Source organism: Cynara cardunculus, unplaced genomic scaffold (genome assembly GCF_001531365.2).
Source record: "Cynara cardunculus var. scolymus isolate 2C unplaced genomic scaffold, CcrdV1 Un_Scaffold_4410, whole genome shotgun sequence".
In the NCBI taxonomy this organism is placed as follows: Eukaryota; Viridiplantae; Streptophyta; class Magnoliopsida; order Asterales; family Asteraceae; genus Cynara; species Cynara cardunculus.
The window spans coordinates 16,239-33,191 of NW_020201884.1; the positions used below are offsets into that span (position 1 = coordinate 16,239).

The 16,953-nt window shown below is 36.6% G+C and overlaps 1 protein-coding gene across 4 annotated transcripts; it reads right to left on the reverse strand.

The window, feature by feature from the left end:
* Positions 1 to 865: 865 nt before the first annotated feature.
* Positions 866 to 15,123, reverse strand: LOC112504029 (UDP-galactose/UDP-glucose transporter 7). Of its 4 annotated transcripts, none has more exons than XM_025107995.1 (8): positions 14,894 to 15,123; positions 14,752 to 14,815; positions 6,119 to 6,224; positions 5,777 to 6,022; positions 4,387 to 4,497; positions 4,142 to 4,300; positions 1,343 to 1,486; positions 866 to 1,258 (listed from the first exon to the last, which is right to left on the reverse strand). In XM_025107995.1, the coding sequence occupies exons 2-8, from the start codon at positions 14,781 to 14,783 to the stop codon at positions 1,118 to 1,120; spliced, it is 939 nt and encodes a 312-aa protein (XP_024963763.1). In that variant the 5' UTR covers positions 14,784 to 14,815; positions 14,894 to 15,123; the 3' UTR covers positions 866 to 1,117. The 4 variants fall into 4 exon arrangements, with proteins under 4 accessions (XP_024963763.1, XP_024963764.1, XP_024963762.1 ...); XM_025107996.1 differs by having other exon boundaries at positions 14,752 to 14,818; XM_025107994.1 differs by having other exon boundaries at positions 14,752 to 15,123.
* Positions 15,124 to 16,953: the final 1,830 nt, after the last annotated feature.

The following is a 16,953-nucleotide window of genomic DNA, read 5'->3' on the forward strand; positions in this document are numbered from 1 at the left end:
TAACCATTATAGCATTTTTCCCAAGTTGAGTACGGGGCAAAGCCACAACGAAATCCATATAAATATCTTCCTATGGTTGAGAAGGAACAGGTAATGGAGTATACAAGCCTTGATAAAACTAGCTTTTAGCTTGATGACATGTTGCATACCTAACAATAAGAGCAGTAACATCACCTTCCATGTGTGGCCAACAGGCCCGTCCCTTGGCCCATTACATATAAGATTTAGAACAGGGCCCCAACATTTCGGGGCCCAAATTTCACAGGCCCGTCATAATGCCTATTCGGCCGATCCAAGCTAACGGAGAACGAGAGTCGAGAACACATACGTGCAGAGTGAAGAGACTAGATGCCTCGATATCCCTCTCCTCTCTATCCTATGGATTGTCGATTGAAATCTCCAAAGGCTAATGATATGGTTTCAGATATGTAATGGAAACGACAACAACAGTTAGATTTTAGAGGATTTTTGTTATTTTGTATAACATGTTTGGTCAATTGGTCGGTTACTCATTACTCGATTGCTATTCGCCTATTCTCAACTCTCATAATCTCAACGACTCAATGATTGGTCGAGTATTGTTTACAAGACATAAAATAAGAAAATTATAGAAATACATATTTTGTATTTATTATTGATTTGTAAATAATGTTTTAATATTTCTATTCTTGAAAATTTATAAATTTTTAAAAGATACAATTTAAAAAATTTATAATATAATATAAGATTATATTGATGAATCTATCGGAGATGCTTTTAGAGAAGAGTTGATAAAATTACACGGTTATGATGAATGTCCATCAATGGCAAAGACTACTCTACAACAATGTAATCTGTATGACTTCTTTAAGTTCACAGAAAGAGAAACCAAATGGTATTTTTCCCATTTGTATGCAGGAACTCAGTGTTTTGCATAATTGTTGGACAAGGAAAATGAACATTTAATTTCAAATATGGTAGGGCGTGCTTTTACTTTTTTGCCCTTTTCACCTGTGAAGGTCCCATTTCTATTACAAGCATTCATCCATCTTTTGCTTCAATGTGAGTTTAACTAGAAATGGAAACACCCTTCATATCTCATCCCATCTTGTTCAACTTAAAACCCGAACACTTTCCGCTATCTTGGGATTGCTGTTCTTCTCAACTTCTCTTGATATTTGGCAAGCGAATACCACAAACCACCGAGCGTGTTGATCACCAATCCACTGACGTTCAGAAAGTGTACTTGAACCCCTCCCAGTAAGAAGAACCCGAGGGTCTAACCAACCCATCACAAATCAATTTGTTACAATGAATAATCACAGCTTTTAAGTTACTAATAGAGACAAACATGAAGACTTACCGTGGATCCGACGCCCTTGAGGACCCCAACAATGGTTGTCGTTAGAGCAGAATTGACTATCGTACATAAAAACATGGTATAGTTCAAGATTATGCCCATTACGAGTGAAAGAACGAACAGCAGGAAGAAGTAAAATGAAGCACTCTGTTGAAAAAGGGAAAACAACTCCAATTAGCAGCAGATTTAACACAACAAAATTTGGTTGGTGTAAAGTAAACCCTAATCAAGACAATGAAGAAAACGAGTAGAAAAGACCAGAAATTTACTCCTTATGTTTCAAAAGATTAACCACAAGAAATGGTTTTTCTTTCAGAAGTATACTCATCTATACAAAGATATACATCGTCTGTCCATTGAAAATGCAACCTTTTTAATCCTATATGTGGTTTAATAAACCAAACCAAACAAACCCTGTATATCCTACCCGTAGGTGGGGTCCAGCAGAGTGAGATGCACGCAAACGTGACCACCCCCCAAAAAATGTGTGAAAGAGAGAAAGGCAGATATGAAAATTATTTAAAAAATAGTTAAAGAGTAAACAATAAAATACAAATAGAAGCAAGTAAAAAAGATGTCCGAAAATCCAATTGGGAATCATGAAGACTAAAACTAATACCATCGTTTCTTAGTTACAAAGATGATGGGCAAATAAATAACTTCTAAAGTCCCAAAAATGGAACCATGCAGTTTTTATCAGATGGGTCATTTTGGGAACATCCATAGCAAAATATGCATTCATCTCTAAGGGTGCATTTGGTACACTGGACATGGACAGGGACAGGACAGAACAGGACAAGGATCCTGTCCCATGTTTGACATAAATTTTATGTGGATCAGACAGGAACAGAGTGGAACAAAGTGGAACAAGCCTGTTCCACCCCTACCCCATGGAACAGGGTGGAACAAGGTAGAACAGACTTATATTTTACATATAATCTCAAAATAAAACTTAATTCTCTTCTAAAACATCAAATAGGTCTCTTTTTTACATTTTATTCATTCTTTAAATTTTATTTATTGTATTTTATGTTTCTTAAACTTTCATTTTACTGTTCTCAAAATATTATTTTTATACGGTTTCTATATTTTTATTAATTTATGTAATTTATTATGTATTAATAATAAAAAATAATGTAGAAAAGAGATAAAAATAAAAATAGAAAACTACATAAACTTTTTATTTGGTGTCATTTTAATTGTTTTGACGACTACTTAAAATAATATATTTTGTTATAAAAAATAATTATTTTATTATAATTTAATAAATTACATAAATTAATTAAAATAAACAATTCATCAGGGGTAAATTGGTCATTTTACTTGTTCTGTTCTGTCCAGTTTTATCTTACCAAACGTTGAACAATTGTCTTGTCTTGTCCTGTTCTGTCCTATCCTGTCCCCACACCAAACACACCCTAATGGCACTACTAGTGATCTCCTAAAGTTTAAACTGCCTTGCTCCACAAAATCTATCTGTCTATATCTACAGAGAGGGCAGTTATCTATAGCTAGAGCATAATGATGACGAAAATCCATCATAGTATCGACCCTTTTGACAAATTGGTCTAATATTTGTAAAGGATGGAGAGTAACTAAAACATTTAAGTAATTGACAATTAAAATCAATTAATATGGCAAGTCGCGGACAAGTTCAGTAAGTGCATCCTAACAAGACAAAATGCATGCTCGTATTCCGCAGATACCATGCTTGAATAATTATTGACACAAGTTCTCCATAATCTTTGATAGTTCTCAATACTGTTAGCCATTGCCATATGAGATTGTGCTCTGTTTATCAAGTATTGCATCTAGCTGGCTTTCTTTCGTTCAAATCACACTCCTCCACATTTTGATTGAAACTCTCCAAGACCATGTTTCTTTTGAAGTATATAATGTTGTGATACTTGATCACCTTTGATGTTGCACAACAAACAAGACCAGAGACTACCGAGAGTTTCACCGCTAGTTTAAGTCACCCCAAAACTAGCATGGGTCTCTGATTGTGAGTTTAAGTCCAGAGACCACGCTAGTTTAACTTGCTTGTGATGTTGTTATATGCTTAGATCCTAGCATATTTTGATTGTCATTTACATAGTGGGTGTTTAATCTTTTTTGGAGCATGTTGTACAACATCTAGATTATTGTTATCCGCATTGTTGTTTGGGTTTATTGTGCATTTTGATTTCTACAAGTATTTGGGACCTTAGAAATCACTTCATTGTTAAGTTTGATTGCACATTTTTATCCCTACATCTAATATTTATATACGGCAAATGCAATAAAAGAGCTCACACACCCTCGTATGAGGTTTGAAAAAACCCCGTTTGGTAAGCCATAGTCTAAGCTTTTTGAAAAGCTACTTCAAATAGCTTATTCGGGTTTTTTTCATGTTTTACAGTTATGTCCCTTATATTTTACATAAATGCTCCTTATATTTTCCTTTTAGGCATTTTACCTTGTCATCTAACTTATCATCTAGTTTTAACCAAACATGAATAGTTTATAAGCTGGCTTATAAGCTAACAACTAGCTTATGCCAACACAACTAGTTTGCAAAACATAGCCCAAGCATGGACTTTTTAGCAATAGTAATTAACACTATTGGTTTCCTTACCATCATATATATGAGAAACTTTTATCTACTAACTTGTGTGACTATATATTTGCTACAACATTTACCTTATCTACCCACATCAAATGTTGTTCAATCATTTCAAGAATGTAAACCTTCTCCTGAACATGAAACATTAAAGACAGGCAAGATCAAAGAGGGTGTAAGAGTAGACTTGAGATCCTGACCTTTGCATATAATAGTGAGATCGAACTTGGGAATTCTCCGGTAATTATAATGAGAAATAGCAGAAACGGCAAGGATAAAAGGCTGTTGTAAAACATGATTTCGATTGATGAAAGCCCATCCTCAGCACCAGACTTCTCCACCAAAACAAGGTACATAGTCTGCATATGCCATCTGAATGTCAATTATACCGGATAAACAGATTAGAGCACAAGTGGTACAGAATTGCTTTCAAGCTAAAATTTACCTGGAAAAAGACAGAGATAAGAGCCATGACATATCCAAATAAGTCGAAAGAAAAATCTCCCAGTGCTGCAATAATTACCCCCGCAGCAGTTAATGATACAGAAAGAATTACCTGAAATGGGAGGCATAGAAAAAGGGTCAAAAAGTTTTCCAACGATTAGCTTCAGTTACGAGTGTATCTTTTAATAATGAGAATTATTTCCAATAGTTGATAGCATGCAATTGCTAGTTGTACCTATTTACAAGCATTGTTTTGCGACTTTTTCTGGAGGACCACCAGCAAAGGTTCAAGTAGACTAAATTAGAATGTAATTTGATCCAATTCCTATTTTGTGTAACTTACTTTCAGAACCTTCATTTTGGTATCTCAAATGTCAGATCTGAAACATTTAGGTAGAACATCTGCTCCTTTATTCTCTTTCACATCAATCAGAGAGTCGGGATTTTGACAGAAAATACACTCACCAGAACTTGCATATCCATTCTCGTAACTTAACCACTATTCAACTGTTCCTTTTGCTAAAACGCCTTCACGTATTTCTAGTTCCCTTAGTTTAGATTCTGGACTGTACCATTACATGGATATACACGAGTAACAAATTATATTTTGGACGTAAATATACCAATAATTCACTGTAACATGGTTTCGAATAAAAATCCTACTTCAAGCCTGGAATGAATCCCACTTCTGTTCTTCCTATATTCATCTTGCAAAGACTTGATTATTTGAAGGGCAAAACTAAGAATACTTTATATACCTCAATAGTTACAAAAAGTCATGCTTCTATATAACATGTGGTCATACCAATAATAACATATGATGATATCAAAATGACCCACGAGAAAGCTAATATCATACAATTATTCGCTGTTACTAAGGCCATGTTTGGCAACCATAATCTAGTTTATTTTTTGAGCTTACTAAAACTCTCCTCTTGGTTAACCATACGCTAGCTTTTGTAAAGCTACTTCAAGTAGTGTTGCAGCAAGCTCCAGGGGCTTTTTCCATTATGCCCCTTACATTTTCCAATTAAATTTTCGACATGTCCATTTAGGTCATTTTACATTGTCATTTAGCTTATCAACTAGTCTTTACCAAACATGACTAGTTTATCAACTAATTGTTAGCTTATCAACCACCAACTAGCTTTTCAACCAATAGCTAGCTTATCAGCTAGTTTCCAAAACATATTTGATAATAATGAAGCTTCTTACTTTAGCTACAGAGTAAAAATTGCAGCCGAGCTGTAAAAGGAAGCGACCAACTGTGGAATCAGGTAAAATACATATAAAAATAAAAAATTAATTACATTCAGTTAACTAATAATTAAAGAAACTTTTATGAATTTGTATGCTAACATACATACACATGATGAATGCAATAGAATTACCTGTTTTGAGTGTTTTCCCTTCTTATAGAAAAGTCCAGCAACTAATACCGCTAGAGGCGTTAGTCGTTTTATAGCAATATACATTGGAATATTGACTCCTTTCAAGCTTGCTAAAGCAAAAGCCACATTTGCATTGTAAAATAGTGAAACAAGGATAAGTTTTTTGGCAGTATCGACATTTAGTGCTTTGGCTCTTGTCCATCCCATTATTCTTCCAAAGTGTATAAGTAACGCAGTTGCCATTTGCTGAAAGGTTTCCAAGAGAAACGTAAATACTTGTAAACAATTAAGTAACGGCGACAAAATCACAAACATTGCAATGATAAATGTATCCAGTATTACCTGTAAAGTAAGTAGAGTCATCGAATATGCATAATTCATAACAACTGCTTTGTTTATGAAAACCATGGCCATTGACGCGATTCCATATGACAATGCAGCAAACAAACTACATAGAGGACGAGCAGAACTTTATAAGAGGCCATAGAATTCCAAAGAAATACATGTATAATAAGAAAGCAGATGTGCAACAAAGGTAGCTATCTATATAGCTTATACAATTTATACCAAACCAAACCAAATAAGACCAGTATATCCCACCTGGAGGTGGGGCGTTGGGGGGTAAGATGTAAGCAGACCTGAAGTCTACCCTACAGAGTAGAGCTTTAGGTGTTTCCCAGAAGGGGCTAGTGAAAAGTGTGTGAAAAGAGAGACAGATATGCTAAAATTTGAAAATATAGATACGAATAAGCAATAGCAATAGCAATACAAATAGAGATTATACAATTCATCTATGTCAATAACCTTCTCCTTCTTTTAACTACTATGTTAGAATGTAAAAAATACAGTATATATTTACTTAGGCCCATTAAGCCCATGGGCCCTTAGGGTTTCTCTTTTGTCTAGGTTTTCTGTCTATATATATCCTTATATCCATTCTTTGTAATACACAAGTTAAAAGCAATAATATAATCCCTAATTACATGGTATCAGAGCTCAGTTTCGTAACAATCACTAGTTTCGCAGATTGAAATTTTTGTTCTTCGATTAGGGTTCTTGTTCTTCTAGTTTCGATTTCTTCCTTTTGTGGCATCAGTTTTGCTGGTTGTTTGTGGGCTTCGGTTTATCCCTGTGATCTGTTCCTCGTGGTTGATGTTTGCTAACTCTCAGATCTGGTCGTGTTTCAAAAATACGGCTAGTAGGGTTTGGTTATTTTAGGGCTTCTTGTGCAGCAAAGGTTCTTGATTCTAGGCATTTTGGTTTACGATTTGCTGCTGTCCGGATTTGGTTGCTGCCGTTTTTTTTAATCCAGATCTGGGCGTGTTTTTTCTTCCTCACGACTTCAGATCTGTTTGCGTTTGGGTGTTGCTTCCTCGGCTATTTGGTGCTGCTGTGATTCAGGGTTGTTTTGCTTGATTATTTTGGTCGACAGCAAGCTTTCTGCTGCTGTTTGAGCGACAACAAGTTTGGTGCTGCTTTTTGCTTGCTGCCCAAGTCGACGCTGAGGATTCAATTCGTTTTGCGGCTGTTTGCTTCGGTTTGCTGCAGGTTTTCTTTCCAAGTTAGCAGCCCTCCTAGGCTACTGCTGTTTTTTGTTTTTAGACGCTTCATTTTCAGTTTCCTTGGATCGGAAGTTTTCTGTTAGTCGGTTTCTTTGGCACCCCGTGAGTGCGTTGTTCGCTTTCTGGTTTGCTATCCTTCATCCTAAGTTCTACGTTCTCTCTTCTGGTTCGTGATTTATTAGATGACTGGAGAAGACAACATCTGACAGTAACAGTAGTTTACGTGTACCCGAGATGCTTCCAGTAAATGTTAAGCTCACCGATAACAAGCTTAATGGCTTCAACTACTTTGAGTGGAGCAAAACTATTCATATCTATCTCGGGAGCATGAGAATGGTTTCTAATCTCATATCGGATCCTCCTAAAGGTAACGGTTCTGATTCATGGTTCCAAAGTGATGCTCGTTTGTACTTGCAAATTATCAATACTATTGAGTCTTCTGTTTCGTCTCTGGTTAGTAATGTGAATATGTGAAGAAACTTATGGTTTATCTTGATTTTTTGTATTCTGGACAAAGTAACATCTCTCGAATCTATAGTTTTTGTAAGTCCTTTCATTGTGGAGAACAACATATCACTCACTACGTATGTCATGGAGTTCAAGAAAGTGTATGAGGAGCTTAACTCTCTTCTTCCATTAAGTGCTGATGTCAAAGCCATGCAGACTCAGAGGGAACAAGTGGTTGTTATCAGTTTCTTGACTAGTTTGCAACCAGAATTTGACTCTATCAGATCTCAGTTCTTGAATGAATCTGCTATTCCTTATCTTTAAGAAACATTTTCCCGTGTTCTTAGGAATGAGAATCTTCAGGCTTCTAAAACTTCTGATCACAACAATGCTCTAGTTGGTCGAGGGGGATTTCGTGGTGGCTACCGAGGTGGCCACAGTGACCAAACAACTGACTCACGGACTACTATTCCAGATTCTGATAACGTTGAGTGTTACTACAGCCATGAGTTAGGTCACACCAAGCGCACATGTAAGAAGCTTTTGGCCAGACATATGAGGAGTTCATCAGCACACGTTGCCTCTGCCTCAATAGTACTGTAACTATACCCGCAGAATAATATGCTCGACTTTTAGGGATTGAGAATTCCACTACTCCAACTGCTGCATTTGCTGAGACAGGTAACTCTAGTAAATGCCTATTATCATCTGCCTCCAAATGGGTCATTGATTCAGGTGCTTTAGATCACATGACAGGTAATCCCACCATCTTCTCTAATTTCAATAAACAAATTCCCATTACATGTCACAATTGTTGACGGGTCTACCACACTTGTCCTTGGTTATGGCACCATCGATCCTACCCCGTCTGTTTCGTTATCTTCCGCATTGAGCCTACCTAATTTCTCGTTCAATTTGTTATCAGTTAGCAAATTTGTCCGTGCTTTAAATTGTTGTGTCTCATTCTTTCCTGATTTTTTTGTCTTTCACGATCTGTCAACGAAGAGGATTATTGGTAGAGGGCGGGAGACTGACAGCCTATACATATTTAAACATCAAGTACCTTCCTCATTGACTTGTTCCCGTTCATCGTCTCCACTTGAAGTTCATTGTCGATTAGGTCATCCATCTTTACAGAATCTGAAGAAGTCGTGTCCTGAGTTTTCTTATTTACCTTCTCTTTCTACAATGTGAGTCTTGTCAGTTTGCCAAACATCAGCATATTCATTTAAGTCCTAAAGTCAGTAATAAGCGAGCCTCATCCCCATTTGAGTTAGTCCATTATGATGTTTGGGGACCATGTCCTGTTACTTTAAAACTCGGGTTTAAGTATTTTGTTACGTTTGTTGATGATTACTCTTGCACTACTTGGCTTTACTTTATGAAAAATTGATCTGAGGCATCCACACATTTTTGTTCACTCTATGCTGAGATTAAACCCCAATTTAAAGTCTCCATTCAAACTCTTCGTAGTAATAATGCAAAAGAATATTTGTCCCAAACATTTCAATCAAATATGATTCAAAATGGCATTCTTCATGAGTCTTCCTGTGTTGACACACCAGTCCAAAATGGGGTTGCGGAACGAAAGAATCGTCATCTCTTCTAGAGGTAGCTCGGGCTCTATTATTTCACATGATTGTTCCTAAAGTCTTCTGGGCTGATGCTTGGATGGGAAAAGTCCTTTCTCAATTACGTTTCCTACAAAATTATTGTTTCCTGTAGACCCAAAGATCTTTGGTAGTTCCTGTTTCGTCCGTGATACCCGACCTCACATTACTAAGTTGGATCCAAAGTCTCTGAAATGTGTCTTTTTTTTTAAGTATATAATATTTATATACAGCAAATAGAACAAATAAACTCATACACCCTCCTCACCTTTGATGAGGTTTGAACCCTTGACCTCTAGAAAGCCAAGGACTCACATACCGCTAGGCCAAAAAGGGTATAAGTGTTTTCCCAGTGCTTAATCGATACATTGTATCACGAGACGTTACATTCCATGAGAATATACCATTCTTTACTATGTCCACTCCTTGCAACCCAAGAGATAATGATGATTTGTTGGTGTATACCATACATGTTCCTGAGTCTACTACCGCATTCGACTCAACATAGACCCAAGAGCCTACTAAACCATCGATAGTTCATGTATATAATAGGCGGCAACGACCTACATCAGATCCCGACCCAACACCATCTTCATCATCATCTGCAGATTCGCCTAATGATGATCCTCTTGCTTCAAGTGATCCACCACCTTCCGATACATAGGTTCTGATCTTGATGTTCCCATTGCTCTTCAGAAAGGTAAACGCTCATGTACTTACCCTATTTCTTCTGTTGTTTCCTATGATAAACTTTCTTCACATTCTCGTTCTTTGATCTCTATATTTGATTCATTATCTGTTCCTAAAACGGTTGGTGAAGCTTTGGCCCATCCTGTATGGCGGGATGCTATGATTGATGAGATGAATGCTCTCAATCATAATGATACATGGGATTTTGTAGAGTTTTCTTTTTTAAGTATATTTTATATACGGCAAATGCAACAAATAAACTCACACACCCTCCTCACCTTTGGTGAGGTTTGAACCCCTGACCTCCTAGGAGGCCAAAGGCTATAATACCGCTAGGCCAAAGACCTTTTGGTTAGGATTTGATAGAGTTACCTGTAGACAAAAAGGCAATAGGTTGTAAATGGGTATTCATTGTGAAAGTTAATCCAGATGGATCTGTGGCTTGTCTGAAAGCCCGATAGGTAGCCACATTATGCTCAGACTTATGGGATCGACTACCACGAGACATTTTCTCCTGTGGCTAAGGCACCCTCCATTCGCCTGTTTGTTTCATTAGTCACTACTTACGACTGGGTACTACACCAACTGGATGTGAAAAATGCCTTCTTGCATGGTGATTTACATGAGGAAGTCTATATGGAGCAACCACCTGGGATTGTAGCTTAGAGGGAGTCTGGTAGAGTTTGTAAACTGCGTAAATCATTGTATGATCCCTCGTGCTTGGTTTGGATGGTTTAATGCTGTAGTGATTGAGTTCGGCTTACGGAGGAGCTCTTATGATCATTCTGTGTTCTTTACTTCGTCATCTTCCGGATGTATTCTACTAGTGGTATACATTGATGACATTGTGATTACTGGGAGTAATGAGACTTGGATCGAGAAGTTAAAGATTTCCTTGCGTCTCGGTTTCAAACAAGGACCTAGGTCCTTCAAAATACTTCTTGGGAATTGAAGTATCTCGTACTCGGAAAGGGATATGTTTGTCTCAACGGAAATATTGTTTGGATATATATTGTCTTGGTATCCTTTATCAACATCACGGTCATCATGCCAGAGAAGGGTTCACAGTTGCCGACTATAATGGGGAGCCCACTACTAGGCGGTCTACGACAGGCTATTGTGTGTTGGTTGGAGGGAATCTAGTTTCAAGGAAAAGCAAGAAACAGAATGTCGTTTCCCGATCAAGTGTTGAATCTGAATACAGGGCTATGGTCCAAACCACTTGCGAGCTGATATAGTTGCGTAATCTGCTAGGTGAAACTGGGTTTGTTCAATCTAAACCAATGAACCTATATTGTGATAATGAGGCGGCTATCCACATTGCAAACAATCCCGTGTTTCATGAAAGAACAAAACACATCGAGGTTGATTGCCATTTCACTCGTGAAAAACTAGAAGTTGGAATCATCTCAACTCCCTTTGTTCAAACAGGAAGACAACTTGTTGATGTCTTTACCAAAGCATTACCTGGTTCGCGAATCTCTTTTATTTGTAACAAGTTGGGCATGATTAACATCTATGCTCCAGCTTGAGGGGGAGTGTTAGAATGTAATTACGGTATATATTTACTTAGGCGCATTAAGCCCATGAGCCCTTAGGGTTTCTCTTTTGTCTAGTTTTTCTGTCTATATATATCCTTGTATCCTTTCTTTGTAATATACAAGTTAAAAGCAATAATATAATCCCTGATTACATACTGCAACTTACAACAAATGGTTTTTTTTGGATCTAGTAAATTGCTTCACCTTGTGAAGCTCCATAGTATGACCAATTTGCATTTAAGTGGTTGCAGTTGAAATGCCAAGTATAGGACTTCACTATGTGCATCATGCATGGTTTAGCCACCTCTATGTAGCATTCTCAATCATTCTGGAGGACTGATTTGTTCAGTAATTCCTTGCCTTTACCTTTATAGTATTCATCCATTTCTTATGTCGGTCATAAGATGAAATCGTTTCACAAAGGAACTCACTGATGCACACAAGCAGCAAACATAAACCCCTAGATAAAAAATGAAGTAGAGAAAAAATAATTTCAGGCAAGGGTCTTCATGGAAATATCCACACTGCTCTTTCGGGGTAGAAGTTAGATGCATGCATCCCCCCTCTCCAACGACATCTGAGTGGGATATATTGGACTCGCTTGGTTTTAAAAAACCAATTTCAAGAATGGCACGCTACTGTGCTTATTGCCACCGGGAAAGCCATTCTAAGAAAGAATGCTTCAAACCCGTTGGGTATCCCCCTTGTCATCCACTACAAGCAAATGCCAACCACCTACATCACCATCACCAAGGAGTAGGCAATCTAATTCATAGCCAACAAAGTCGTTAACCAGGTAGAAGGTAGAAGGATAGGACAGTTCAGCTACAAGTCCATGTGTTGCTTAACATAATAGGACACACCTGCAACAATGTTAGAAGCAATTGTGTTTGCTAAGATGGGCATCTTCAGAATCAACACACCCGATGCTTATGATGATAAACAACGAAAAGGAGGCCCACAGATGACCATGTGGTTAACAACTCATGTGGTAGGAATGGAAAAGTCCATCTCCTCTATTATAGTGTTCTTATAAATGCTTGGGTGGTTGATAGTGGTGCAATGATCACATTTTCACATCCACATCTCCAATGCACAAAAACAATGCATGCACCACACCAATATGTCACCCTTTCATAGCACAAAGGTTTGATTTCACTGGCTTATTCACCAATTTACCATTAATTTCAGTCGGTAAATCAACCAAACACACTTCATCATTCATCCTCTTTAGGTACTCTCAGCCATTGTCTCTAACTCTCTATGCACTTTCTCCTCTCATTCCTACACCCTCATACCGTCTCCCATGAACACTTCTTCCACTACACAAAAACCTTTACCCCAATGACACCACCCTGCCACCAAACATAGTGTGTTGATCGAGAAAGTTCTCTTTGGCTTAAAGCAAGCCTAGAAACAATGTTTTGCACAACTCACATCATTTATCTGGTCCATGTGTTTTGTTCAAAGTTATGCTGATGCTTTTGTGTCAAGCTACATAAACATTTTGGCATCAAAGATCTTGACGCTCTCCACTGCTACCTTGACATTGAAATCCTAAGGAAGTTCTCTGAAATTACCCTAACACATAGAATATTACGCCTTTAGCTGCTAAACAAAACAGAGATCACAGATCTAGAACTTTCCTCTACAAACTCATCCCAATGATGGCAAGCTTCTAACATACTTAACACTATATGGGAATGCCTCACGAGCTCCTTTATCTTACCATCAGTAGATTGTAGACGAGATCTTGCATTTGCTACTCAGTCCAAGAGTCGATTCACTCAAACCCCTAGAACTACTCACAGGAACGCTCTTATAAGAGTTAGGAGGTACATCAAGGTGTTCCCAAGACAACGCTTATTTTTCCCTTTCATGAACAACCTTCAATTATCCAAATAATACGATAGTAACTGGGATAGCCTAAAAAACAAACTATGGTCCTTAGGTCCTCCACAAAAGCCGAGTATAGAGCTCTGGCGAACAGTATTTGTGAGGTTTTTCAGCTAAGATGTTTACTCCAAGATCTAAATGTCAATGTACTCTTATGTTTCGTGACAACGCTTTCCATTGCATTACCTTCTAATTCAATCCATCATGCAAGAACTTAACACATAAAGTTAAACACACAGAGCTACCGTTTTGTTTAAGAAAAGATCAAAGAAGGGCACACCATGCCTCCTTTATACCATCATAAGCAGAAGTTGCTATTCTAACCCAAGGTCTCAGCACAATGCCTCACAACAATTATCTATCCAAGTTAGGGCCTACATAGCACCTATTATGAACTTCGAACCCCCATCCCACCCCTAGAGATATCATCTCACATAGCTGCTTATATGATTCTAGTGTGATGTGCGAAACACATTAGCCATCCTGATCCTTCTAGAACCATCAACGTAGCTTAAGACATTATACATGTACCTAATATAACATGTCTAAATTAGTTGTGCTGAATTGCTGATGTGACAGCAAGGTAGTTAAAATTAGTTGGCACTCCTCTCATATAAATACTCGCTGCTTCTCTAGTTCTCTATCTAAGCAAGAGAAATATTTCACAATTACTCTCTCACTTCGTTTCATGAGTTCTAAGAATTATTTGAGGTCACTCGAGCTCCAGCGACAGTTTTTTCTTTTAGTGTGTTCAAGATGGAGCCCTTCAAGAAATCCAGACAGTTTCTTTCATGACCAACCCCTCCCCAAATAAAAGTTGCAGCACACACATTTCCATGGTGCTCTAGCCTGAATATCTAAAAATTACTATCTAAGTTAAGAAGAAACAAACCAATAACTAAAAAAGGTGTAGAATTCTCTATAAATCCCACAAAAGATTGATAATCATTCATCCAGCTAACAAACTTGTCAGTCTCAGCTTTAAACACAAGAAAGCGCTCACTTGATCAACTACATCTATTATCAAGTAAATCTACAAACATCAACCACATACATTGTGAATTACCATGCTCCTCAATACAACAGTAAATCAGCAGAACTACACATACTTCATCGTTGTACTACTACTACAAAGAGATCTGATCTAATAACATTATAAAATGAAAACATAAGATCCCAATGAACAGTTAATTTTGCAAATGGATCGAATGGAAAATAACCCAACTGACCTCAGATAAGGAGGCGTCGTATCTTTATCCATAGTGTGGATTTACAATTATGACGAAAGAAGTGCTGCTATGTGAGAAAAATTTAGCAAATTTGAATGAAATGGGAAGGAAGATGAAAAGGGTTATCAATTAAGAGTATTACTTTGCCCGAGTAGACTGAATTTGTTAATACTGCTGCCCCACCAAGTAATTGTAACAGTAGTAGGAGGGAGACAAGGTAGAAATGAATGGGTCTTTCTGTTGGTACGGTAAAACCATAGTCAAGTAATTGGGTGTTTTCTTCGTGATTGAAAAATGGCGAAAACCAACTTAGTGGGGGGAGGTATGGAGAATTGGGGATGGCGGTGATGGTGGTGGGGATGGAGCTGACGATTGCGGGAGGGACAGGGGTTGACCAGCTGCCGATCAAGAGGCTGGCATTTGGGGATTTGGGGAGTGTCGTTGGATCTCGGCATAAATTCAGATTTTTATAATGTTCTAAATCGTGAATGAGAGTTGATTCATAAGCAAAATTACAATGTAAGAAGAATTCTAAATATAATCAATCCATCAAATGTATTAAAGTAGAAAACGTTAATTTAGAAACCTTAACTATTTAACAAAATCAAAGATTAATCTACACCTTTCATTTTCTTAAATTCAGCCGTTGCAATTAAAGATGTATTTATTTAATTTATATATATATATATATATATATATATATATATATATATTAAAAGAAGAACTAAAGAGTTGTTCAATGATAAGCTTTCTATTATATTTATTTATTTATTTATTTTTTTAATATACAATCAACACATTAATTGTTAACCTTTTCATTTTCCTACTCTTTTTTAACTTCATTTTCATTATTTTATACAAGAAATTTGAATCCACAAATATATAAAACTATATATAATTTTATATACATCAATACATGTATATTTTTAATTAAATGACAATTGAATAAAAAAATCATCAAAATTGAAGATAGGTGAAAATTTTGAAATACAAAATACAATCTTAAATAATGTGGTATAATGTAAATTATTATTGTTTGTAATTCATAAATCACATTGCCATTTCCAACATAAATCTTCAAACTATCCGACGAGATCATGCGGCTATCAATTAGTCAAGGTTTTGCCTGATCAACAAATTCGAATTTCATAAATCATTATAACATGCATTGTTGATCCAAATTATTCAATACAAAAGAGTCATTTTAAAAAGTATAAAAACTGAACTACTACAATCACTTTTTGAAAAAAAAAACAAATTAACTAACAAAAGAGAAATGAACCAAGTACATATCTATTCTCTTATCTGAAATCTACAACAAACAAGTGGCAGATGCATGATTTTGAACCTACATAGAAAAACTTCAACAAATTTACAATTTGTCGCTTTTGACTATTCTCTCCTTCCCAGGCCAAACCCTTCCCCCCATTTAAAAATAAATGTTCCCAATACTTTTTAATCTTGAGAGGGATACTTGATGAAGGGTAGATTAGAGGGTTGAATTCCGGTGAGAAGGGAAGTTAAAGTGAGAAGCCTAAGAATGGATCTCCTCCCTTGGATGTACATTAGGATGAGATGTACCGAGATGCACCCAAAAAGTTTTTCGTAAAACCTTGGGGTATTGAGGTGACACCATGAGAATTGAGTATTCTTATATGGTGAATTTGTGGTTTAGTTTTATTTGTTCCACATTGATGAAGAGTTAGAATATTTGAACAAACTAAAGTGTATAAAAAGATGGATGGTGCATTTATGTCAATTCATGGGGTTTTCCTCTTAGAGTTGTATTATTTTGGATGACCTTCTTTGAAATCTATAACCATGGTTGGAATCAAAACCAAACAAATGGTAAAAATCATAGTACACAACTAAAAGTGAAACCAAGGATGATGACCTGACAATATGAGGTTTGAGTCTTCCTCAAATCTTGAATAAAGTTGATTTTCATTATCTCATATTGGTGGAAAGATTTGGAAGAAGACGATAAATGTAAAAAAGCCTGATGGATGCTTTGAAATCTATAACCAAAACCAACCATCTTTATATCTTTATATATATATACTATCTTATAAAGCATTTGACTAAAACTCTTAAAAACTCTTAAATCCGTTTATCCCTAAACGATTCCATCCCTATCCGATTTCATCCCATATATGAATTCGTGTAACTAACTGCAGATAAACACAATCAAATACATGATAA

Bases quoted from the DNA above. Each gene is read 5' to 3' on its own strand.
- LOC112504029 (XM_025107995.1), bottom strand. From the start codon at position 14,783: ATGGATAAAGATACGACGCCTCCTTATCTGAG. The intron at 6,023-6,118 runs GTAATACTGGAT...GAAACCTTTCAG, and splicing joins TGACTCTACTTACTTTACAG to CAAATGGCAACTGCGTTACT. The intron at 1,259-1,342 runs GTAAGTCTTCAT...TGGGTTGGTTAG, and splicing joins TCAAGGGCGTCGGATCCACG to ACCCTCGGGTTCTTCTTACT.